The following is a 25,663-nucleotide window of genomic DNA, read 5'->3' on the forward strand; positions in this document are numbered from 1 at the left end:
TCCAGCACGGCGGGGGTGGCCGTCCCCTGCGCACTTGGTACGTGCGGAGAGGCCAGGCCCAGCCCGGGCTGTACAATAGGGTTGGGCCGCGACCAGGACTGGGCCGGCGCGGGGCAAAGAAGCAGGATCGCGGTTGCGGAGGACCGACACCGGGTAGCCGGCAACTCGAAGCTTCGCTGGCCACCGGCATCTACCTCTCCTACACCGAGCGCGGCCGCCTCTAAGTCGTTGCCCGCAGGGCGGGTCGGGCGGGATGCGCCGCGGGACCCCCGTCCTGGCCTCGGGCCGCCGCCGTCGCCGCCGCTGAGACCCCCCAAAAACCTCCAGTGACGCCACAGCCATGGAGAACGGCCCGCGTGCGGAGCCCGGGCCGGGCGCACCCGCAGGTAAGCCGGGAGCCACGCAAGAGCGAGCCCCGAGGGAGGCCGGGCAGCCGCGGGGCGGCTAAGGATGAGGTTGGCGGCTGGGCGGGGACCCCTCCCCCGCCGCGCCCTCTGACCACTTAGAAGTTTAAAAATAAAGGCTGCGGCGGCCGCCGCGGCTCGGGGCCACGGACGCATCTTCTGACAGCTGCCTCCTCCCCCAACCTCGGCGCCCGGACGCACGGGGCACCGGGATCCGCGGGGACCCGGCTAGGGAAGCGATGGGGTGACCCTTCTGCCGCAGCCCAGTGCCATCCTCTCTTCCCCACCCCCACTCTCCTTCGAGATCCACCCCAGACTCTGAAGATCCTCTTTTACTGAGCTGGAGCTCTTGTCCCTCTCCATCCTCCGTGGGCAGGTGTGACCTTAGCCTGAATGTGTGTGTTGGGGGGCCCAGATTCCCAGGCCTGGAACCCTGCATACCGAAGCTAGGCCCTTGTACCCCCACGCCCAGGCCCTGGCACAGACCTCGCCCCCACCCCATCCGTCCAGCTGCCGCGCAAAGGGCCTGTTGCTGTTGCCGGCCGACCAGGAGGGGAGGGAGACGAGGGGGAGGTCTTTAGCGGTGGCTGCCAAGTAACCCGCCGGATAAAGGCGAGGGGGAGGGGGAGGAGGTATTGTTTGGGGAGCGGGCGGGAGCTGGGGAGTGGGCCGCCTTCCTTGAAGCCAGGCCTACTTCAGAGCCCACCCAGTCCGATTTGGGACCGGAGTGGCAGAGGTACTCTGCTGGCCCTGCCGGCACCACTTCACTTCTTTGGGGCCGTAGTCGCATTGTAGAATGAGGTGAAGGCTCAAGGATGGCACTCCCGACATGCCACATCATTCCCCAGACTGAGGTTTTAGGATGCACCCCCCTCACACACACACACACTTACACACACACACACACACAAGCCGCGCGCGCGCGCGCACACACACACACACACACACACACACACACACACACACACACACACACTTACTTTCCAGGCCCTAGACCACCAAAGCTCTTCTTTCCACCCCTCACCCCATCAACCACCAGTGCCCTGGACTTCTGCAAATCCCATTCGATCTGGGAGCAGCTGATGAGGGGGTGGGGACAGAATTCTGGTTGGGCCTGGTGTTGGAGGGAGGACTCTTTCTTCCTGGAAGGGGAGGGCAAAGCATGACTACTGTGGACCTAAGTCCTGACCCACTGACGCAGAGGGGGGAGGAGGCCCCATCTCTCACACCCCCAGAGTCCCCAGACTAATCCTGCCACCTCCCTGCCCCCCACCCCGGGTGTGGGCCTAGGATGAAAGAGTGTCTATGGGTGCACCCGGGATGAGGTGGGGCTGCTTGGCTGTGGGTGGGCTCCTCCCCTCAGTGTCAGCGTGGGTGCTTGGATGAGACCGTGTGGGGACACAGAAAAGTGGTGGGTTTCAGGAGGTTTAAAGGTTGTGTTGGCAACAAGGGTGGATGGGTTTGTCCTGGCTCTACAGAGCCTGAGAGGGGACACCTAGGGAGGCCCAGACTGTCTATCCATCTGCTTACTGGTTCTCTGCACCTGAGAGTCCTTGGCACTGGGGTGTGCACAAAAGCCCGAAAGAGGGCAGTGACACAGCCTCAGCAGTGGTTGGTTTATAATTAGGACACTTGGAAGGATGGCCTAGACTGAGTATGAGGGCAGGGGTGGGATGCTTGGCTATACTGAGGGCCTGGGTGAGAGTGGAAGGCCACATGGAGAGGCCTGGGTTGGGAAGACTCTTCTGTAAACAGGGGTCTAGATGGAGCCACCTGAGAAGCTGGACAGGGATCGTGGCTTGTCCCTACACATTGAGAATCTAACAGTGACTGAAGCAGTGGCTTCCTGGGAGTAAATGATGTACCCATAGTGTGTGCTGGGGAGAGTGTGGGCCAGTGGTCTAAGTGTGTGACCCTGCTGTCTTCAGGTGCCTTTTGTGTATTTGTAGCTGAGCAGTAACAAACAGCAGACAGCATGGGGTAGGGGACAAGGGTGCCACCCACTTTAGAGTCAAAGACCTGGATGGAAATCCCAGGCAGCTGTTTCCTGGCTCCCACAGAGATTCTGCCCCTGGAAAACTGGGGATGGAGTTTGTGCTGTAGCCTCTTGTGGTTGAGGTAAGAAGGGCTAGAGATGATGAACCTAAAGGAACCTGGCACGCAGGCACCAGACACCCTCAATAAAGTGTGATTACCATTATTGTGGTTAGGCTTATTAGAACTGGTGCCAGCAGGGAGGCATGAGCTATGGGGGCGGGCAGGGCAGGAATTGGGAAGCAGTTTAGAGTATAGACTCTAGTATCAATTGGAGCGCCGAGTCATGACCTCCACTGTATGATGGGAGCATTTCTTAACCTGAGTCTCAAGTTTTCCCATCTATGAAAGGAGAATAATGCTAGAAACAATCCCTCAGATGCATTAGACTCTTTCAATGAGATGAATACATACACTCTGAGCCCTTGGTACCAGCCTAGGTTAGTTGGTTTGTTTTGGTTTTTCAAGACAGGGTTTTCTCTGTGTAGCCTTGGCTGCCCTGGAACTTGCTCTGTAGACCAGGCTGGTCTTTTAACTCACAGAGATCACCCTGCCTCTGCCTCCTGAGTGCTGGGACTAAAAGCCACCAATGCCTGGAGTAGGTTTGCTTTTAATTGCTATCATTTCTAATTCTGTCAGAAGTCTGAGGCCCAGAGATGGAGCACCATTAGAATAGTGTGTGTGTGTGTGTGTGTCTGTGTGTGTGTGTGTGTGTGTGTGTAGGACAGAATACCAAGGGAGGGACTTATAGACAGATCTGAGGCAGCTGAAGTGTATCTGCAGAAGAGAAGGTGGGCCATGGCAGGAGGAGAGAAAACAGGAGTCGGGCCTCACACATTGTCCTGTGGCCCTACCCTTTGACAGCAGGGTGCTGGTTGTGCTGAAGTGGTGACCATAGCAATTCCAATTGGTACCTACTGACTTAGTGGGGGAAGCAGATGTGTTCTCTGAAGGGATGTTTGCCTGCAAGCCTAGTGGTGCCGAGCACAGGATTTGTTTGTGGAAGGCCCCACAGAGCAGGAGGAAGCATTGGAGTGGATGGACCTGAAAGGCCGAGTAGAAATTGGGGAGACAGGCCCAAAGGTCCACATGCAGCAGCCAGCATGGCTGACACCTCCTACTGACAGTCCCCCTCCCTGGACTGGTGGGCTCAGTTATGAGGCCCTTAATGAGCCTCTAATGTGCAGTCATGCATATGCAAATGAGGAGCGAGGGCACTGGGCCAGCTTAGCCCTTTTCCCCCTAAGGATGGCCACTGGCTATCAGTGGGCCAGAGGTGAGGAAAGGAACCGGAAGCTGAAAGCAGGGCTCCAGACTAGAATGGTGGCACTTGAGGGCTGCTGGGGCAGGTCTCAAGTGTGACCCAGCTTGACCGGAGGTCATAAGCAGCCGGGAATCATGTCCTTGGGTCCCCTTTGGGCCAGAGAGGGAGTCAGAGAGGCGGACTTCAATAATGCAGCTTTGTTGGCTGGTGGTGGCTCTGCCTGGCACCCCTGGTCCAGTGTTTCTTCTACCACCCTCAGCTGCAGCTCTTCCCCAGGGGAGGGGGAGCTTGGGGTAGGGAATGCAATATTGCATGGGCCTGGGGAAAAGGAAGCAATTCCTTGGCCTTCCAAATTTATTGTTATTGTCCCCTCCCCCTGTCCTCCCCACCCTGCCATTTGTTCATGACCTTCACTGTGCCAGGCACTATATCATTTGTACTCTCTCATTTGCTCCTCATGACAATCCCATGAGTTGGTTGCCCGTTTTATATAGATGAGACCCAGAGAGGCGAGGTTGCTCTCCTAAAGTGACACAGCTAGGAACTGGCAGAGGCAAGGTTTGAAGCTTAGGCACCAAATCTTTATACAGAATTATGACCAAGCAAGCCAGTGACAGGGTCTGGCCCACCACTTTTCCAGAATTTATTTCAGTGGGCATCATGATCCAGGGGATCCCTGGTTATTTTTTCTTGCAGACACTGGTAAAGTCAGCCAGCCCTTGGGTTCCCTGTGAATCCTATCAGCTTGGAGACTGAGCAAATTAGACTCAAGTGGTGATGATAGTCTAGCTAAAAGCCCATTCTCCAGGCATTGGGCTGAGGCGAGGGAGGGACGTGGTGGAGCCTGAGCTTCGGGATGGGGTCATTTCCTGCCGCCTAAAACAACAGGAAGTGGGTGCTCCTGATTGGAGGCTAGGAAACAATGGCCGCCAGTCCTGCCAGGGAGCTCCTTCAGAGCCTCTGTCTTACTAAGACGGAAGCTTCAGACTAGCTTCAGGACCCTGCCTCCTACCTCAGGCGAGGCTGGCCTTTCCCAGTGCACTGCTTATAACTGCTAAGTTCCTCCAGGCCAGGCCTGATGCTGCTGCTCTCAGGAAACATTAAGGAACACCTGTCCAGGGCCCAGTCTGGCCTCCCTCAGGCTTTGTCCTTCCTAACCATCCCTATTCTCCCAGCCCAGATCTCTCCGGGAGGAGAAACCCAGGAGGCAGCCCCACATGATAGCAGAGTGAGGGTAGATGGAGACAGTTAAACTGAATCCATGCAAGCCCCACCTTTACCCTTCTCCAACTGTGTGTCAGAATCTGTTTTCTTGACTTGTCAAGTGGGGTAATAGTATCTCCCTCTTAGGATGGTAACAAAGATTGAATGAATGAACTAATCAGGTTATTATATACTTAGCTGCTACTGTTATTAATCAGACTTCCTCTGGCCCCAGGTAAAGGAATGCTTTGAAGGGGGAGGGCAGAAGCAACAGAGGCAAGGCTAGAGACACACGCAGGGGGAATTGGCTCTCTATGTGCTGTGTTTCTGAGGCTTTGCCTGTGGTTCAGAGGGAGTACCTGGCTGCTTGTGGGCATGTCTGTGTGGGTACATGTGTGTCTGTATGTTTCTGTGCGTGTGAAGTTAGGTATCCAAGTCTTTCCTGAGAGAGACACAAGAATGTCTTGTCTCATCATTGTGTGTGCCCATGTCTGTGTTGTCTGCACTCTCTCTTACTTTCTTTCTCTCTGTCTCTCTCTGATGTATGTATCTGTCTGTCTCCCCGTGTTTTTGCTCTCTGTCTGTCTGTCCTCCTGTCTTCATCTGTGTGGTCTAATGTTGACACTTCAGAAAACTTTGCAAGAACAGGAGGTACTAATCTGTCCTGTCTCCTTTGTCTGCATCATGCCTCAGTTTCTCTGCTGCTCCCCTAGCTCTCACCTGGACAAACTTTGCTCTGGACCTCCCTTCCACTCCTTGGTCTGGGACCTCACTTCCTGCCTCCTGTTGGCCAGCCTGGGCAGGAGCCTGCCTATCCTGCATTCCTGAGCTCTTAGCTCAGGGCCAGTTTGCCCCACCTGCACTCTTCACTTTTGTGGGGGAACCTCCCTGGGGGAGCCACCGAATCACTTCCTTCTTAGGGAACAGGCAGGAGCCTGAGGGAATGATGACATGATACCTGACAGAAACAGCATGACATAAGGTTTTGTCATCAAGCACCACTGGGGTTCAAACCCTGCCCCTAACTAATATGAACAACATTTAATATGAGTAACAGTTATCTTACCTAGGAAGGAGGTAGGGGGATGTATGGTACTTTCCCTTTAGGATAGTTATAAGAATTGAGTGACATAAGAGAACATGGCTTAGAAGTTGGCAGAGAACAGCAGGGTCTTGATACAGTCATGACATTTAGAATTTAGAGGAACATCTATGTCAGGGAGCACCTTGGAGGTCTTACAGTATACTCCCTTTTTTACTTTGTTTTTTAAGACAGGGTTTCATGTAGCTAAGTCTAGACTTGAACACTTGATTCTCCTACTTTTATCTACTAAGTACTGTGACTACAGGTGTGTGTCACCATGCCTGGCTTGATTACACACTGTATAGGTGGTTTTCCACATACATCCATCTGTCCATCCATCAGTTTAGATGTTCACTGATCAGACACAGGTTCCTACTCTGTGTGTGAATCTGGGTATATCCTGTATGTGCTACAGAAAGGACTAATGCTCAGTTTTCTTCTCTTGGTGAGTTTTTCTACTGACAGGGTACGCATGGCAGGAAGACACATCATGAGGCTGAATTGTCAGTGTTGTGAGGCACTATTGGCTCAGTAAGAGTTGGGGTGGCAGAAGAGAAAAACCTACATGAAAAGACCGTCAGGAGATAGCACCCATGTGGCAGGCCCACTGGGGGACTCGACCCCATCTCCAACAAACCGTGATGCATCCTTTTAAGGGCTCTTGGAAAGGCATGACTTTCTGACACCTCCACATAACCAGTTCCTGCACCTTTGCCCTGCAAGTGTTCTTTGTGCCAAGAAATAAATACAAATTATCAACTGCTTATCCAGTTCTTAGCAAATACTTCTGGTGGATAGCAACATAGCAGAAGAAAACTGGCAGTGGCAGAAACCTCCCAGTCTGGCACAGTCCAAAAGCAAGATAAAATAAAGGAATCTAAGGATCATATTTGATTTAGGTGAATAACCAGAGAAGAATCAACCATATTGAATAGATAATTAACCATGGAATTAATTAACACAAGTTGTACCACATAATGCCATCCTGATGACATTTTGTCTGGGTTGGTGTAATTCTGAGGGAATATTTGTATTCAGGGTCAGTAGCCTGCCAGGTCAGGGAAGTAGCTCCAAGCATCCTGTTTGCCTCTTGAGAAGTTTTTCTTGTTCAGCTGCTAGAGTAAACACTCATTATTATTTTTGTTAAAGCCTACCTGAGTACCTCCGTCCAGGGCACCACCCTGACTCCGTTGAGATGGAGGTCCTTTTCTTCCTTTCAAGAGCACTTCAAAATACATTGCCACACCTTTCCTTCTCTCTCTCTCTCTCTCTCTCTCTCTCTCTCTCTCTCTCTCTCTCTCTTCTTTCTCTTTTCCTTTTCCTTCCTTCCTTTTCTTTCTTTCTTTTTGGACGGGATCTCTCTTTTATATAGCTTTGACTGTCCTGAACTTGCTGTGTAGTCCTGGCTTCACTATGTAGACCAGGCTGGCCTCGAACTCACAGAAATCCTCCCTAGTGCTGAGATGAAAGGCATGTGCCACCACACCCAGCAGATCTGTTCTTTATGAGAGGAAAATTTTTCCTTCATATGCACCTGCTTTAGGCTAGGGTGGCCTCATGGTGTGGCATTTTATTGTCATTCAAAGATCTTTCTGATGGTCTCTGTGAACATGGCTTTGTGGTAACTGCTGCTGATGCAGCGGTGAGCAAAGCAGATGTGACCAAGCCCTTGTTGGGCTTCCTCACTGTCTAGGAGGAAGGAACTACACAAAGAAGCTTGACAGTCTGTGACAGTGCTCCCAAGAGAAACTCCTGGAGCCACAACTGTGTGTAACAGAGGGTTTTGTGCCAATCAGAGAAGCCAGGGAATGCCTCTCTGAGGAGATGGTAACTGAACCAAAGGAGAAGGAGGAGTTAACAAAGAAAAGAAGGGAAAGAGCATATGCAAAGGCCCGGTGCCAAAAAGGAGCTTGGATAGTTATCAGAACTGAAAACTTAAAGGAAGGTTGGTAGAGTTAAAGTTCAGGGGACAGGCAAGGATCTGGGAAGGAAGAGATTGAAGATGAGTGGTGGAGAGCGATTGGGCCTTTAGACTATGCCAGACCTGGAGACAGCTCTAGTGTCTCATCTTTATCCTCGGAGCAGTGGGACACCATTGTCAAGTGTTCAGTGGAGAGCAGAGTAGGAATGGGTGTGGCTCCAGGTAAGAAGTGGTGATACTCTCTGCCAGGGTGGGGCTTCTTCATTTCCCTAGTATTTATGGGGCATTTATGTCCCCATCTCTGTTGGTGCTAGAGATAAAAAGAGACAAACAGTTGTGGTCCCTGGGGAGCATAGACTAGCAGTGGAGATATTGTAAGGTGGGGTTTGTAAATCAAATGTGGTGGTCAACACCCGATACTTGTCACCTCAGTTTTCAGGAGGCTAAGGCAGGAGGATGCCTGGAGCTCCAGAGGTTAACGCCAGTCTAGACAACATATCTGGACCCCGTATCTAAAAAGAGACTTTGGTGGTGACCAGTTCTAGAAGGTCCTGCTTGCCAGGGAGGTCAGATCCCACTGACTTCTGCCACTCTCCAACTTCAAGCCTTGGAATAAAGTGATTTTTGCCACAAAACAATAGACAAATATAAATAAAGAAAACAAAGGGCTGGAGACATGGCTCAGGGGAAAAATTCCCCTTTCTGCTCTTCTAGAGGACTAGAGTTTGGTTCCCAGTACCACATATCACACACACACACACACACACACACACACACACACACACGTACGTACGTAGGTACGTATGTACGTAAATGAAAAAGCAATCTCCAAAAGGAAAAGAAGAAAAGCTTGGTGTCACCAGTTTGTAACCCTAGCTACTCAGCCAGCCAGGCAAGCGTATCAAGATTGTAAGGCCTATCTGGAATCTAGAGTGAGTTCTAAGTCAGGCTGGGCAAATTACCAAGGCTCTATCTCAAAATAAAAAGTGGCAAAAGCTGAGGATACAGCTCGGTGATAGAGGTCTTGCTTACTATGTCAGAGGCTCTGGGGTCAAGCCCGAGTACTGAAAAACAAACAAAAATGAGGTTGATGCTTATGGAGTGGAGTGACTGATGAAGGAAAACAGAAACAGAGAGGAGAGGGGGTGTGTCCAGGTGTGCTCTGACACAGCATGCTGTGGGATCCAGGGATGAAACTTGGGTTACGAGGCTTGCACAGCAAATGTGTTTACCCACTGAGCCATCTCACTGGCACCCTTTTAAATCACGGCAGGCCTCATTGAGAAATGAGACCTGGAGGGGTAAGGGAGCAAGGCTAGCTGAAGCTGGAGACAAAGCTATTCCTACAGAGGACTTGCAAGTTGCAAACCAAGGCAGAGAGACATAAGGGACAGTGGCAGGAGGGACTGAAGTCCAGAAGGGGAAAGGGGAGATGATGGCCAAGGAGTAGCAGGGTAGACAGGGAGGAAGGATCCTGGAGAGCTGTGCACCATTGTGGCCACTTTGGGTTCTCATCTTCATGAGATGGGGGTATGCTCCGGGGATTTCAGGAGAGAGTGATGTGATATGACTTACTGTTAATTGATCTCTCCAGCTGTGTGTTGAGACAAGAGCAAGGGGGGCGGGGGCAAGGAATAGAACAGGGTTGGGCCAAGGTGATAGAAATGGAGGTAGTTGCTGGGCCGTGGTGGTGCATATCTTTGATCCCAGCACTCAGGAGGCAGAGGCAGGCGGATCTGTGTGAGTTTGAGGCCAAACTGGTCTACAGGGCTAGTTCCAGAACAGCCAGGGCTACCCAGAGAAACCCTGTCTCAAAGACAAACAAAAAGAAATTGAAGTAGTGAAGAGTGATTGGCTTTGGGGTATATTATGAAAATAAAAAAAAAAAAGGAAGAAAGAAAGAAAATAAAGCCCAAAAGATTGGCTCAGATTAGACAGTTTGAAATGACTCCAAGGTCTGAAAAGCTACTAGCTGAGCTGGGAAAACCTGAGGTGGGAGTGGTTAAGTCTGTGACATCTGTGAGACATGTAAGGTGTCAGGTAGGGAGTTACAGGAGTGAAACTGGTCCTCGGGGAGAAGTCTGGGCTGGAGAAACAAATTTGGTACTGTCAGCACAGGGATGGTTTTTAACACGGTGAGTCTGGATGACATCACCACAGAGTATGGGGCCAGAGAAGAGGTGAACTCCTGGCACCCTGGGGCACACAGCAGCATGGAGAGGTTAGGAAGTCAGGGAGGGGCTAACAGAGTGACACAAGTCCCAGCTGGCAAAGCAGAAGGAAAGCCCGAACTGAAGTGTGTCATCGTCCGTCGTCTCCACAGTCGAGCGAGACAAGGGCTTCAAGAAGCACCACAGGGCCGACTGTGTCAGTGTAGCTGGTAGGTCAAATGAGACCAATAACCAGTTCCCAGACCTAACATCCTGGAGGTCCCTGCTGACCTTACAGAGAACAGGGTCAAGGCCCAGGATGAAGGTCTGGCAGAGGGGACGTGGATGGCTTCTTCAGGACAGGTGCTACTTGAGGAAGCCAGAGATGGTGTGGACTTGGAGGCTCAAATAGGTTCAGGGTTCCCCACAAACTATCAGTCTGTCGTCTCTATAGCCAGACCTTGACTGCATCTGATGCTGTACACATCACTCCTCCCAGCTTTTCTTCATCCCAATAGACGGGCCCTACTTAGACACTCAACGTCTTACCTGGTGGGTGTGATTTGCTTGGGTGTAAACAAACACCCGCCTACCAATTTCCTTGCAACACCTGTTAGCACACACAGGCACTTGAGGGAGGAAGGGCCCTATGCAAGCCTCACACTCAGCCTTTAAGCTGAGACTTACACACCCAAATTTTGACCTCAGGCAGCCCTGGGTTCAAATCCTGCTCCACAAAATACTACTTTTATGACCCTGAACAAATCCTCTCATGGAAGGAACTTTGCTTGCCTCATCTATGGAATGGGGAAAGGCTCTATCCCCTAGTGAATAGCAAGGCTTCCCTGAGTGGCTGCCACTGGTGTTGCCTAGTGAACTTAGTTGAGGAATTTGCACCTGGCTAGGAAGTGACTAGGCCCAGGCTCTGGCTGGTATGAAGAGCTGGGTCACCTGTTATGGGGCTGTCAGGGTTGAGGGAAGGAAAACCTGCAGCCTAGGAATCTGGCCAGGAAGGAATGAGGACAGAGTAGAAACCTGGGGTGGTATGGTTCCCTAACGTCCATACTGTTTTACACTGATGCTAGAGGTCTGTGGAGAGGGGCCTAGAGCAGTGGCTCTCAGCCTTCCTCATTCTGCGACCCTTTAATACAGTTCTTTATGTTGTGGTGACTCACAACCATAAAATTATTTTCGTTGCTACTTCATAACTGTAATTTTGCTGCTGTCATGAGTTGTAATATAAATATCTGATATGTGACCCCTGTGGGAATCGTGATTGGCATGTTAAGAACCACTAGCCTAGACTCTGCTGGTGACACTGGGTTCAAATCCAGATTGGGTTCCTTCCTAGCCACCTAGCCACATGATCTCAACTGGATGTGGTGGCACATGCTTGGAATCCCGACACTCAAAAGGAGGAGGCAAGAGGACAAGAGGACACCAGCTTTCACAAGGCCAGGCTAGACCTCTTTTTTTTTTCTTGGTTTTTCAAGACTGGGTTTCTCTGTGCAGCTTTGGAGCCTGTCCTGGCACTCTCTCTGGAGACCAGGCTGGCCTCGAACTCATAGAGATCCGCCTGCCTCTGCCTCCCGAGTACTGGGATTAAAGGCGTGCGCCACCAACGCCTGGCCAGGTTAGACCTCCCTAGTCTGTGCTTTACTTTCTTGTCTTTGTGAACATGTCTTTATGTGTATAATACGTCTTTATAACGTCTCCTTCATAAACAGTGAGGTTAGAACTAGAGCATGTAAATAGCATGTAATATGCATGTAGGGAACACTCAGTAAAGTATGAATGTCACCCCGTTAGTTTTAGCACTTGGGAGGCAGAGGCAGATGGATTTCTTGTCGATTTGGGGCCAGCCTGATCTACATAGCAAGTTCCAGGACAGGCAGGGCTACATCGAGACCTAGTCCTCACCCTTGTGTGTGTGAATGTCAGTGGCTGTATCTGATCTCATGATGCTGTGACATAGGTAGTATCCATGCTTTTAGAAGAGCAGCTCTAGCTCAGAGCAAGTCTGCAACTATCCAAGGTCACTCAGTCTGCAGGGAAACTGAGACCTATGCTTGCGTTGTCTGGCTTTGAGCCCAAACCATTAGAGGCCTTCCTCCCAGAAGAGGGTATTTAGAGAACCAAAGACAGTTCCCTGGGGTGTCTCCTCCCTGCACACAACCTGTCCTAGAGTTCCCAGAACAGAGCACTTAACATGACAGAGGTCCCCGGGAAGAGTGAAAATGTCTATTCCCACCTGTCAATGCTGTGTCCTCCTAACTCCCCAAGTGGCCAGAGGCCCCTACAGATGGCATAAGGGCTCAACACGAAGAAAAGAATTCTCTCTGGGAGAACTGAAAGTTGACACTGACACAAGACCTACAGGGAAAGGGAAGTAGAAACACTTACTAGGTTCATTGTACCCGTTTCACACAGCAGGGAAAACAGAAGCTTGGAGTTTGAATTGTATGCCTCCCTGTCTCGCAAAATTAGAACAGGGCAGTTAGCCTGACATCTGGTTTTAACCTATCCTTTGGTGTGGCATGCACACATGAATGTATACACATGTGTATTTAAGAGGTTCTCTTTTTTTTTTGAGACAAGCTGGCCTAGGATTCATTGTGTGGCTAGATTGACCTTGAACTCATGACAGCAATCCTCCAGCAGCCTTCTAAGTGCTAGAATTACAGGTGTGTGCCACCATGCGTGGATGAGTGTTTGTGCTGTGGGGGAGGGAAGGAAGGAGGTTTGCGTCTCACTGTTTAGCTCAGGCTTACTTCAAACTCACTATATAGTCAGTCAGGCTGGCCTTGAACTCATAGTGGTCCTCCTGTCTTAGCTGTCCTAGGGCTGAAATTAGAGGTTTATGCTGCCACCATGTTTAGCAATATTCATATCTTTAAAAGAAAAAGATTTGTTTATGTTTATATGTGTGAGTATTTTGTCTGTGTGTGTGCACCACATGCATACCTGATGGCAGTAGAGGCCAGAGAGGGTGTCAGATCCCCTGGGGCTAGCATTACAGATGGTTGTGAGCCACCATGTGGGTGTTGGGAAGTGAACCCAGCTCTTAGCCACTGAGCCATCTCTGTAGCCTCTAAAATTCATATCTTTAAAGACTAAATCTAAGGGCTACAAACAGACATATCTGTAGCTGGCTGCTCACTCCACTGATGACTTTGGCAATGCTAATATCCTATGGGTACCATGCTTTTGTCCTTTCTCGTAAGCCCCACGTGCCCACCCCTGAGGTACTCTGTGAACTAACCAGTCTTGGGGCTGGACAGTGTGACCAGAGGAGGAGCAGAAAGATGATGAAGGGGCAGCAAGGTGTCTCAGCAGGCAAATCACCAGCCACATAGCATGTATCCTTCCATACAGACACATAAGCGAATGGATGTAATTTATTTTCAAAGGGAAGAAAAAGAGAGGCAAGGGAGGCAGACATAGGAACCAATGATCACCATTTGATGCTGTACTTTTGTTCTCAGTCTTCCAACATACCTAATGCTCCCTCTGCCGCTTTGCAACCTGTTCCTCCCTGCCAGACCCTTTCTTTGCTTTGCCACCTCCTGCTCATCCTTCAGATCATGTGTGGGTTAACCGTGTCCACTGTACTATGCTGTATGTGGTACTTCCTCTCTGCTGCCATTTGTCTGTCTGCCCTACTGGAGGGTGAGCTCCCTAGAGGCAGGAATCTGGCTATCCTCTCATGGTTATGTTGTTAATATCTAGAATATAGTAGGCCTGGCACGCAGATAGAACATCCATGGATGTATGAGTAAGTTCATTGGGCAGATTGCTGTGCGAATCAGCAGTGCATGTGTTCAGTCTGACCCTCCCTCTTCTGTTTTACTGATCTTCCAGCTATGATAGCCAGGATCCCCGCAGAGCCAAGACCTTCTCCAGAAGGTGACCCTTCCCCTCCACCACCACCAACACCGATGTCAGCCTTGGTTCCTGACACTCCCCCAGACACCCCTCCTGCCATGAAGAATGCCACTAGTCCTAAGCAGCTCCCACTGGAACCAGAGAGTCCCACTGGGCAGATCTCGCCTCGGCCAGCTCCCCCACAGGAAGAGTCCCCATGCTCAGAAGCAAAGAGCAGGGGAACCACCCCACCAGCCACAGGCCCAAGGGACGCCAGGCCTTCTCGAAGGAGTAGCCAGCCATCCCCAACAACAGTGCCAGCTTCAGATAGCCCCCCCACCAAACAAGGTATTTATGTCCCTGGTGTTGGGCTAAGGGTTGGTCATGTGGAGTCTTCCTTGCCATGGAGAATGAGGGCAGGAAGGTGGGGAAGGACTAGAGGGAACTGAGGCCAGTTGCCCAGGAGACCTTTTGACTTTCTGTTCTTCCCTCTGCTCAGATGTAAAGAAGGCAGGAGAGAGACACAAGCTTGCCAAAGAGCGACGAGAAGAGCGGGCCAAGTACCTAGGTGAGTGTTTGACTAGTGTTATCTGCATCGACATTCCCCAGCCTCCTGTGAATAAATAATACAGACTCTTCTAGAATACTGTGTATGTGCTGATCTCACTTAATCCTGAGCACATTTTGAGGAGGAATCGGGTTAGAAGAGATGACATCTCTTGCCTAAGATCTGGTGAATAGCTGAAATCAGACTCAGTATCTTACCTCAGATCTATTCGCTACACTAGTAGTCTCAGCCTGTGGGTCGTAACCGACCCCCCCTCGCAGGGTCAAATATTTGATATCCTGCATATCTGATATTTACATGACGATTCATGACAGTAGTAACACTACAGTTATGAAGTACTAACGAAATAATTTTATGCTTGGGGTCATCACAACATGAGGAACTAACTGTATTAAAGGGTGGCAGCGTTAGGAAGGTTGGGACCCACTGCTCTATACATGCCATCATATGTTGAAATCTGTCCAGTAGGCCCCCAAATCGCACCGGTGGGCTCACTTGTGAGAGATGTGAGGCCAGTGGGGGAAACAGATTTCCCTAGACCTGCCCTGAAACATGAATGGGGTACCAGAGGGTGGCGGCCTCACAGAGGCAGGCAGAAAAAGGGCGGCTCAAGGCTGAGGTAGAAGACCACTGCTGGGGCTACTTCAGGCTCAATCATGCCCCTCCTCTCTGTCCCAGCGGCCAAGAAGGCAGTGTGGCTGGAGAAGGAGGAGAAGGCCAAGGTGCTTCGGGAGAAGCAGCTCCAGGAGCGCCGCCGACGGCTGGAGGAACAACGGCTTAAAGCTGAGCAGCGCCGGGCTGCCCTGGAGGAGCGGCAGAGGCAAAAGCTTGAGAAAAACAAGGTGCGTTCTTGGCAATCCCAACCAGCTTCACACAGATCTTCAGGTCTATGTGCACATGTGCCCACTGTCTGTGTAGTAGTGAAATGCATACACACATGTGCTCTGTGCCTAGGCAGTCCAGTCTGCATCCACCTCTGTGGCTCTGTCCTGTGTGACAGGCCCGAGGGTCTGTATGCAGATACATGTCTGTGGAAAATCCTACTTCCATCACATGGATAGAGCCTAGTTTGAGCATTGTTGAGGCTATGAAGGACATGACAGCCTAGTCCTGTCTTGTAGCCTCAGCCGAAAAAAGGAAAACAGACCCAAGATCAGGATCCTCAGTGCTAGGGAGACATGACCCTGCCCAGGAACCCCAGGCAAGGGGAGTCCTACCCATCCCAGGAAGTGACTCAAGCCCAAGAAAAGCTCTCAAGAACTGTGGATAGGATCTGTCTATCGCACATGGGCTTGAATCACAGCCGAGTCAGTAACTTTGGTTGCCTGCAGTGAGTCAGAAAGACCTTAGGATGGAGGAGGACTTTCTTCCAGGTACACTGGCTGATTCTGAGCCCAGACCTTTCCCTTTTCCCCATTGGATTCCAGGAGCGCTATGAAGCAGCCATCCAGCGGTCAGTGAAGAAGACATGGGCTGAAATCCGACAGCAGCGCTGGTCCTGGGCAGGGGCCCTGCACCACAGCTCCCCCGGACGTAAGACCAGTGAGTGGGCTGGGAGTGCCGGTGGGTGGCTGGGCAGGGCTGAGGCCTGGTGAGGTGGGGGAAGGAATATTTTACACACGAGATGCTCGATAGTTTCCTGCAGCAGGTATGTCCTGCTTCATGGATCTTCTGGAATGGTCTGTAAGCCCAATCATGCCTTCCTAAGGACTTCCACTATCCAGTCAGATTTGGATTCTGTCGACTCGTTTGCTCCTCAAACCCTTTGTCGTCTTAGGAGTTGCCTAACATGCTTTCCTCCTGTCAATCACTGTTAGTTGATGCTATGTAGAAAGAGGACTTTAATGCCCTGCAAACCCTGGATGCTTAAAGAAAATTGTCATCCTCTGTTTTGGAAGGTAGTTTTTTGTCTGAGTTTTCTTCACATAGGCACATTATGGACTTTGGTCTGACTCCTTGCTGGCATGTATATACCGCTGTCCTTGGATGTCTTTATGCAGTGACAAGGTTCCGTATCTCGTGTATCTCTCCTGGTGTATGTGCTCATAGATATGCTGTGTAGCCCACTCTGTGAGGCTGTGTTTCAGGCTTGTGTACCTCAGTGGGGGCTCCTACGTCAGACTTGGGCTCAAACTCGGATACTTGTGTGACCTCTGACTTCTCAAATCTCACTTTCCTCATGTGTAAAATGGGGATAACAGCACGGCTTGCCTCCGAGGTTGTAGGTAGATGTTTGGAGGATCAAGTGAGGTAACATGTTTGTGGTGCCCAGCACAGTGCCTGGCCCATGGTAAGCTGTCGTAGCTGTCATGGCTAGGTCACTTCATTATGTTTCTGCCTGTGTACATCTTACTTGTGTTCCTCCGTTTGCGCATGTCAACATACCTATGTGCATGCATAAGTATCCACCACTCTGTATGCCCATGTTTGCATGTCTTTGTCTTTGTGTGTCTAGAGAAATATGTGGATCTATGCAATTGTGAACTGTGTAGGTCTTCTGTTTAGGAACATCTTTGCATTGTCCCAGTATGTGGGTGTTGTATCCATAGCGCCTTGGCTGGGCAGTGTCAGCAAGTGCCAATGTTGGGTGGTTGTGGGGAGGGGTTGCAACACCCAGCCCCAGGCAATGGCTTCCTTTGGTCTGGCCAGGAAGGCTGCAGTTCTAGTTTTCCACCATTATTTCCCTCTGCTCCATCTCCGTTGGCTCCCCAATCAAGGTTGTTTTTGATCACCTCCCTTGTCGTCCCTCCCCCTCCCAGGGCCAAGTCAAGCCTCCTCTTCCCCATCCTAGCCTGCCCGCTCCTTCCTCTCCCACCCTGCCCTCAGAGCATCCTGCATGGAAGGCCTCAGTGCCCCCCCTGGCTCCCGTCTGGCCCGGCCCTAATGCCGTGTCTTTTCCCCTCCAGGTGGGAGCAGGTGCTCCGTGTCGGCAGTAAACCTGCCCAAACACGTGGACTCTATAATCAACAAGCGGCTCTCAAAGTCCTCTGCCACGCTCTGGAACTCCCCCAGTAGAAGTAAGAGGAGGCTCAGCCTTCCAGCCCCCTCCAGAGCCCCTTGTAGCCAGCCAGCCCCCTCCAGAGCTCAGCAAGAATATTCATCCCTGGAGCCCCCATACTCCAGGTCCCGCCCTACTCTATCCCAACCAGAGTTATGTGCCCTTTCCGGGAGCCAGCATTTGGGTCTGGACCCCAGGACATAGTAGTATCCTGTAAGAGAGGAGAACTGAAACGAAGGACAATGACCTAGAGGGCAGAAAGCCTGGCGGGGCCTCAAGAGAAGATTAGGTTAAGGGCTGGGGTGGTAATGGGCATTCAGCTTTATCTCTAACCACAGCCAGCTGGCCGCGGCCAGCCTTAGACAGGTGGCTTTGCCCCCATGTGTCAGGCTAGCCTGGATACTAGGGTGGGGGTGTTCTGTCTCCACCCTGGAGGGCCATGCAACCCTGCCATCTCTGCCTCTAGAGCACCTGCTTTGGCCTTGGCTGGGCCCAAAGTTGGGACCAACCAAGGTGGCACAGCTCCTGCGTTCCCACCATGCTCTGGTGCTTACATATGAAAGAACCATGGTTAAAGTTATTTATAAGTTTCTCTAGCTTGTATTTGGTTGCTCTGTTGCCTAGCAACCAAATCAGCTGCTGCACCAACCTACCAGACTGAAGCTTAAAAATAACCCAGCAGCTGAAGGGACAGAGCAGGGTAGCCTAGGGCAGCCGGGCCCTCTAGCAGCCCTCTCTGTACACTCCTAACGGCTGGTTGGAGGAGCACAAGGACCCTCAACTACCCCAAATCCAGGAAGCATGCCCCTCCTGCCACCAGGCCAGCATAATGAGACTAGGAGAGGCAGGCCCTACCTGGGACCTGGGAGAGGGCAGTTGGGGCCTCCCTAGATCCTGTTATGACTCCTTCCTTTGCTTACAGCTTTGAGCTCTCTCATCTGGGGAGATGGGTAGGAGGCACTCCTAAAGTGATGCAGAGTGTTGGCCTAGGATATTACCCCCACCCCCACCCCCACCCCCCGCCCCGCCCCCGCCCCCTGCCCCCCGGTTTGGGGAATTGAACCTAGGGCCTCTTGCATGACAGCCAAGCGCTCTACCTCTGAGATATATTCCCAGCCCCTTGCTCAATGTGTTGTTGCCTGTGTCTGCAAAAGGAGAACCAGATCCCAGGGAAGAAATGTGTGACCCCGCGTGACTTGGGGTGGGGGGATGACAGTCCTCTTGAGAATCCTTGGGCTCTTCATGTGTTCAGTGCCTAGTCTCCACCTGTGCCTTCGCCCGCCTTGACCTGCTCTACCTGGTATTTCCCCCGCAGATCGCAGCCTGCAGCTGAGCGCATGGGAGAGCAGCATTGTGGATCGTCTGATGACGCCCACCCTCTCCTTCCTGGCTCGGAGTCGCAGCGCGGTCACACTGCCCCGAAACGGCCGCGACCAGGGTAGGGGCAGCGGCCCTGGGAGACGCCCTACACGGGGCCGGGCAGGGGCCAGCCTCGCGCCTGGGCCGCACCCCGACCGCACTCATCCCTCTGCAGCCGTGCCAGTGTGCCCACGCTCAGCCTCCGCCAGCCCGCTAACGCCTTGTAGCGCCCCTCGGAGCGCGCACCGCTGCACCCCGTCCGGGGAGCGCGCCGAGCGACGCAAGCCCGGTGCCGGCGGCAGCCCCGCATTGGCCCGCCGCCGGCTGGAAGCTGCTCCGGTGAGTGACCGCAGCGCAGGTGGGGACAGGCCCGGCCGGGCTGGAGTGCCAGCGCCGCTGACCTCTCCTCCTCCACGCTCCTATCCCGCGCCTCCAGGTGCAGAAAAAGGAGAAGAAGGACAAGGAGCGGGAAAATGAGAAGGAAAAGAGCGCCCTGGCCCGCGAGCGCAGCCTCAAGAAGCGCCAATCGCTGCCAGCGTCTGTGAGACCCAGGCTCTCTACCGGGGCTGAGCACAGGTGGGCGGGGCTCCGCGCCTCCCCTAGCCATTCTCTCTGTCAATCATTCCCAAGTACTTGAAATTACTAAAGCTCAGCTTTTCTGTTTTCTTGTCCCTGTTTCTCCCTTTCTCTTCCTCCCCCGCCCTGCTTCTTTTTCTTTTCTTTTCTTTTTCTTTTTCTTTTTTTTTTTTTGAGACAGAGGCTCCAACTCCTGAGCTCCCAGACTCTTACCTACATGAGCTCAATACTGGGAATATGGGAATAGAACCCCAGCCTCCTGCGTGCTAGGCAAGCACCCCATCACTGAGCTATATATATCCCCAGTCCCTTTTTAGTTAGTTAGTTAGTTAAAGACATTTCACTAAGTTGCCAAGCCTTGAACTTGTGATTCATTTAAAGTAGCTGGGGTTGTAACAGACCTGTGCCGGTGTGTATGCATGTGTAGGTCACCGGACAGCTCTTGGAAATCAGTTCTCACTCAACTATGTAGGTTCCAAGGATTAAACTCATATTGTCAGGCTTGGTGGCACGCACCTTTACTTGCTGAGCCATCTCACTGGTCCCTTTTTGTTGTTTATTGAGCAAGCATGTCCTGTGTCGTAGACTGACCTTTAATTAGCTCTTTAGCCAATGATGATCTTGGATTTATGATCCTTCTGCATCCACCTCTCAAGCGCTGGCATTACAGGGCTGTGTGTATGCTCTGCAAGCATTCTACTGACTGAAACTGCATCTCTAGCCCTTGGTTTTTTGTTGTTAGTTTTTATGAGGCAGGGTCTACTTATGTAGTTCAGGATGCCCTTGGAACTAATCGTTCAGCCTAGGCTGGCCACGAACTCCTGGCTGTCTGCCTGCCCTGCACTTTCACTTTTTCTCCTTTCTTTCCTTCATCCTTTACCTCCCCTTTTTCTCTCTTTCATTTTTTGATATGGACACCCCCATCCCCAGCTCCTAAAACAGTAACACCTGATAAGCAACTCAGTACATACTTAATCAGTGAACAACTTAACTCTGTGGTGTTCTGGGTGCTGAGGACCCTAGGCTAAACCAGACCTACTTTTTGCTCTGCTAAGTGTACATGCTGTTGGAGAGGCAGACGTCAATCAAGAATTCTCACAAATGAATTTGCAATTGCAAACTGGGATATATACACGGAGAGGAGATGATAACACTTTGTGAGTGAATAGGAGGTGATGCAACCCAGCCTGAAAAGGTAACACTGGAGGCTGGTAAGATGCTGCAATGAAGCCGGGCGTTGGTGGCGCACGCCTTTAATCCCAGCACTCGGGAGGCAGAGGCAGTCGGATCTCTGTGAGTTTGAGTCCAGCCTGGTCTACAGAGTGAGTTCCAGGACAGGCTCCAAAGCAACAGAGAAACCCTGGCTTGAAAAACCAAAAGGAAAAAAAAAAAAAAAAAAAAAAAAAAAAGATGGCGCAATGAGTAAAGGTCTTTGCTATGACCCAAGTTAAATCCCTGGAATCCATGGAAAGATCGAAAGAAAGAACCACCTCACAAAGTTGCCTTCTGACTTCTACATGCATGCTCACACATGCACAACCTACACAATAATAACATAATTTTTTTTAAAGGAACTACTCCAAAGAAATGACATGGGGGGTGCCTGCCCAGGCGCTCAGCCCTCCGGTTCTAACCCCTTTCTTCTTTCTTAGCCCTAAGTCCAAGGCCCGGCCATCCTCTCCCTCTACAACCTGGCACAGACCTGCCTCCCCCTGCCCCAGTCCAGGACCAGGCCATGCCCTTCCTCCAAAACCACCATCCCCCCGAGGCACCACTGCATCGCCCAAGGGGCGGGTTCGGAGGAAGGAGGAGGCAAAAGAGAGCCCGAGCCCATCAGGGCCTGAGGACAAGAACCACAGCAAGAGCAGAACCATTGAGGAGAAGGAGCCAGTGGCCCTAGTGTCACCAGCGCCCTCACCGGTGCCCTCACCCACCCCAGCCCAGCCTCAGAAAGAGCAGCCCTCAACAGAGACTCCTGCAGGTGCACAGGAAGTGAGGGTGGGCAGGGCAGAGGTGCCATTTTTTGCTGTGTCTGGGAAGTGACCCTCCACAGACATTGGTGTTGAGGGACAAGAAGAGGGATCTTCTGCCCATAACGGGGCCAAGTCTCAGGCACAGTGGTGGCAGCAATTGGGCTGAATGGGTGGGTCCTGAAAGCATACGGGTGTGTAGGGGTGTTGGAGGTGCCTGTACCGGCGTGTGCCAACTCCTGGTCTTGGATCTTCCTCCAGACACCGCTGTCCCGACTGCCCCTCCTACTGCTGCTCCCCCGGTAACCCCTAGCAAACCTATGGCGGGAACCACAGACCGAGAAGAAGCCACCCGGCTCCTGGCTGAGAAGCGGCGCCAGGCTCGGGAACAGAGGGAACGCGAAGAACAGGAGCGGAAACTGCAGGCCGAAAGGGACAAGTGAGTGTGACCTCATGGACTGTGGGGGCCCTTGTAGCCAAGCCTGGAAGAGGCGCACACCAAACTTGAGTTTTCTGGGTCCTCCAGGCGAATGCGGGAGGAGCAGCTGGCACGGGAGGCCGAGGCCCGAGCTGAACGCGAGGCCGAGGCTCGGAGGCGGGAGGAGCAGGAGGCTCGAGAGAAGGCCCAGGCTGAGCAGGAGGAGCAGGAGCGGCTGCAGAAGCAGGTGCTCGGGCGGGTCGGTGGACAGATCTTGGATGGCTCTAGGTGGGTTTGGCCAGGAAGGAGCCCAAAGCTTATGGAGGTCTTTGGCAGAAAGAGGAAGCTGAAGCTCGGTCCCGGGAAGAAGCTGAGCGCCAGCGCCTGGAGCGGGAAAGGCACTTCCAGAAGGAGGAGCAAGAGAGACAAGAGCGAAGAAAGGTGTGCGAGGCTGTGCGGTCTGGGGGCGGGGCCTTGCCGGGGCGGGGCCTGCTGGGGGCGGGGCCTGGGTCTGGCTCCAGTTCCTGCAAATAGCATCAAAGAACCAATGGGCCTGGGCTTGAGTTTGTAGAAGATAGAGCAAGGAAGTACTGGTTATGGGCTGTGAGGTACCAGCTCTAGAATAGGCCAGCTGGTGAGAAATTGAGGATTAGGTCTGGGTGGGGCCTAACTACTGTGGGACCTCCTCACAGCGGCTGGAGGAGATCATGAAGAGGACTCGGAAGTCAGAAGCTGCTGAAACCAAGGTCAGGATTCTCGGGTTGCTGAGTGGGAGATGAGGAAAGGAGGTTGCTGAGTGGGAGATGGGGAAAGGAGGTTGCAGAAGAGCCTCCAGAACTGAGGAAGAGTGTGGTGGAGGAGGCTTTTCCGTGTCGGCTGGGAGGGAGGGGTTCGGTAGAAGGGTAGAATGGATCCACACAGCCCTGCACCTGACGACTCTTCCTTTCAAAGCAGAAGCAGGATGGAAAGGAGACCACAGCCAACAATTCCGGCCCAGGTAAAGCCCCCAACTCTCATTTTTTTTGCCCTGGCCACCCCTGAGCTCCAGTCCTACCCTTCAACAGCTCCTAATTGATGGCCATTTCTTCACTGTGATAGACCCTGTGAAAGCTGTAGAGACTCGGCCTTCGGGACTACAGAAGGATTCTGTGCAGAAAGAGGAGCTGGCCCCTCAGGAGCCACAGTGGAGGTACCAGCTCCCAACCCCAGGGATTCTGAGCCAGCCAGGCAGCTGCATGCTGGAGCTATAGACTCTGGGCTCCTCAAGGGAGGTGAGATGCTAACCCTGAACCCCTACATCCACAGTCTGCCAAGCAAGGAGATGCCAGGGTCCCTGGTAAATGGCCTGCAGCCTCTCCCAGCACACCAGGAGAATGGCTTCTCCCCAAAGGGAACTGCTGGAGAGAAGAGTCTGGGTCGAACACCAGAGGGACTCCTCCCATTTGCAGAGGCAGAAGCCTTCCTCAAGAAGGCAGTGGTGCAACCCCCACAGGTCACAGGTAGGCACTGTAGGGACCCTGGCTCTTGGACCCCACAAAAATCCCCCCTCCAACCTGGGACTCCCCAGCCCTGACTTTTTCCCTATCTCCTTTCCCTCAGAAGTCCTTTAAGCAATTGCCTTGGACCCGGGTGCAGCTTGAAGGTTCCTATGTATCAGCTCTTGGGTGTCTGGAAGAGAAAGAGAACAAAGATGGAAGTGGCCTGGGCCCCTCGGGTTGGGTCCTTTCTGTTGTTTTTAATCTGCACCTTCTAGACTGATGTGTCTTTGGCGGGAAGCAGACTCTGCCCCTCAGTGCATCTGTGTGCTCACACACTCAGACACCCATCTTCCCCATACACACATACACTCACAGCCTCTCTGGCCTCCCCCTGGGGAAGGACCACTTGTAGTATTTGCCTTGGTTTGGTGGGGTACAGTGGATGTGAATACTGTAAATAGCTTGTGCTCGGACACCTCTACATGGAGGAGGTGGGTACAGGAGGCAGTCCCTCCTCCCAAGGCTCCCTGGTCATCTTCCTCTATTTAACTGTAACCGAGGGAGAACCCAGGTCTGGGAACGAGGGGGGCACCTTGGGCCACACAAATACTGGTTGCTTCGGGGTAATGCCCTCTGTCCTCGCCTGGAATCAGTGTTACTACATCTGATCAAACTTCTCCAGAAATAAAGTGAAAATAATTCTGCCAAACCTGTGTGTCTTTGGAGCTTGTGGTGAGGTTAGGAACAGGTGACCTGAGTTCTGAAACCTTAAGGGCTTGGGGCTGTATACGCCTCACTGGTGGTAGCAATCCTGGACTCCCTGTCCTATGTTCTTGTAAGTTTAGTTATGAATTCATTCGTTTATTCTCTCAACATATTAATTGCTGCATATAACCCTGAAAGTGCAGTAGTAAGAAAAGACATAGCTGGGGCTGGAGAGATGGCTCAGTGGTTAAGAGCACTGACTGATCTTCCAAAGGGTCTAAATTCGATTCCCAGCAACCACATGGTGGCTCACAACCATCTGTAATGAGATCTGATGTCCTCTTCTGGCCTGCAGGCATACATGCAGACAGAACACTATACATAATAAATAAATACATAATAAATAAAAGACAGCCTTTGTGCTTGTGGAGTTTCTACTCAAACAGTGAGCATCGTAGACACTCGGGGCTACGTGCTCAACATCCCTCCCTATTGCCCCGTACTCATTCCGGATAGACTCTAGATTACCTAGAACCTCTCCAGGTCACCAAGCTCTTCTTCCCAGCACTAACCCACACCTCAGCAGAGGTGGCTTTTAGCCCTAGGAGCTCATGACTGTGATGAGCCAAAAAAAAAAACAACAACAACAACAAAAAAAAACGATGGTCCTGAATTCCCTGTGAGCCATTGATTGGCTTGTGTGTGTGTGCATATGCCACGGTTCTAGCCATCAGGTGTGAAGAGAAGCCTCCTGGGGACTTCTGGAGAAGGCTGCCTCACTTTAAAAAGAAACCCTGTGTGGCACATAGTTTTTGAGATGACCTCCCAGCATCCTGAGTGTTGTAACTGGGTTGGCCTGAGTAGCCAGTAGAATACAGCAGGAAGAATGGTGTTCCCCTCAGTTGAGGCCTCTGCCTTGATTGCTTTATTGTACTTGGGTCACTCAGGCTGGATGAAGGCTGCGTAGAAATAAAGAGTCCTTATAAAAGAACTGCATACCCAGAAACTGAAGCTTCCTGCCAGCAGTTATGAGACTAAACTTGGAAATGCTGCCAACAGTTATGAGACTAAACTTGGAAACGGTGCTTCAGCCCCAGGCCAGCCTTCAAACCACTTTAGGCCTGCTGACAGTGTGACTGTCACCTTATGAGACACCTAGAGCTAGAACCAGCCAGTTTAGCCACCTCCAAAAACCGAGACAAAGCTTTAAATGATGGCTGTGTTTTGTGATTATTTGCCACACTGCAACAGTGACATGAGCAGAGAAACCCTGCTTATGTGATGTGAAGTCACACTGTGATGCCAGAAATTAGGGTATACCCCACTAACCAACCTGAGAAACAAAACCCACATCAAGGATGACAGTGTTGAAACCCTAAGCCCTTGAATGCCAGGTCTGTTTTTGGCTTTTCTTTATTGTTTTTTGCAGTACTGGGCATTCGATCTGGGATCTCGTGCATGCATGTTGGCTTACAGCCCCCAAAATCTTAAGTCCTTGATTATGCCACTGAATTAACCAACCGTAAAACAGGCCTATCTCAGGCTCGTCATACAAGCCTTACAGAGGAGAGAATTGACTCTGCAAAGTTGTCCTCTGACCTCCACATGCCCACACATACGTCATTCACACTCACACACAATAATAAATTCAAAGCCAAACATTTTCA

At 51.8% G+C, this 25,663-nt stretch overlaps 1 protein-coding gene across 14 annotated transcripts; it reads left to right on the forward strand.

The window, feature by feature from the left end:
- The first annotated feature begins 246 nt into the window (after positions 1 to 246).
- Positions 247 to 24,000, forward strand: Map7d1 (MAP7 domain containing 1). 14 transcript variants are annotated; one of them, XM_027399271.2, is made up of 18 exons: positions 247 to 386; positions 13,922 to 14,272; positions 14,424 to 14,492; positions 15,171 to 15,334; positions 15,920 to 16,034; positions 17,399 to 17,509; positions 18,806 to 18,928; positions 19,025 to 19,188; positions 19,286 to 19,425; positions 21,078 to 21,406; positions 21,657 to 21,834; positions 21,922 to 22,060; positions 22,150 to 22,254; positions 22,506 to 22,559; positions 22,765 to 22,810; positions 22,912 to 23,002; positions 23,119 to 23,312; positions 23,413 to 24,000. In XM_027399271.2, the coding sequence occupies exons 1-18, from the start codon at positions 341 to 343 to the stop codon at positions 23,421 to 23,423; spliced, it is 2,430 nt and encodes an 809-aa protein (XP_027255072.1). In that variant the 5' UTR covers positions 247 to 340; the 3' UTR covers positions 23,424 to 24,000. The 14 variants fall into 14 exon arrangements, with proteins under 14 accessions (XP_027255072.1, XP_027255073.1, XP_035295511.1 ...); XM_027399272.2 differs by having other exon boundaries at positions 22,768 to 22,810; XM_035439620.1 differs by having other exon boundaries at positions 15,920 to 16,025; positions 22,768 to 22,810.
- The last annotated feature ends 1,663 nt before the right edge of the window (positions 24,001 to 25,663 follow it).

This window comes from Cricetulus griseus, chromosome 2 (genome assembly GCF_003668045.3).
Source record: "Cricetulus griseus strain 17A/GY chromosome 2, alternate assembly CriGri-PICRH-1.0, whole genome shotgun sequence".
Taxonomy (NCBI): domain Eukaryota; kingdom Metazoa; phylum Chordata; class Mammalia; order Rodentia; family Cricetidae; genus Cricetulus; species Cricetulus griseus.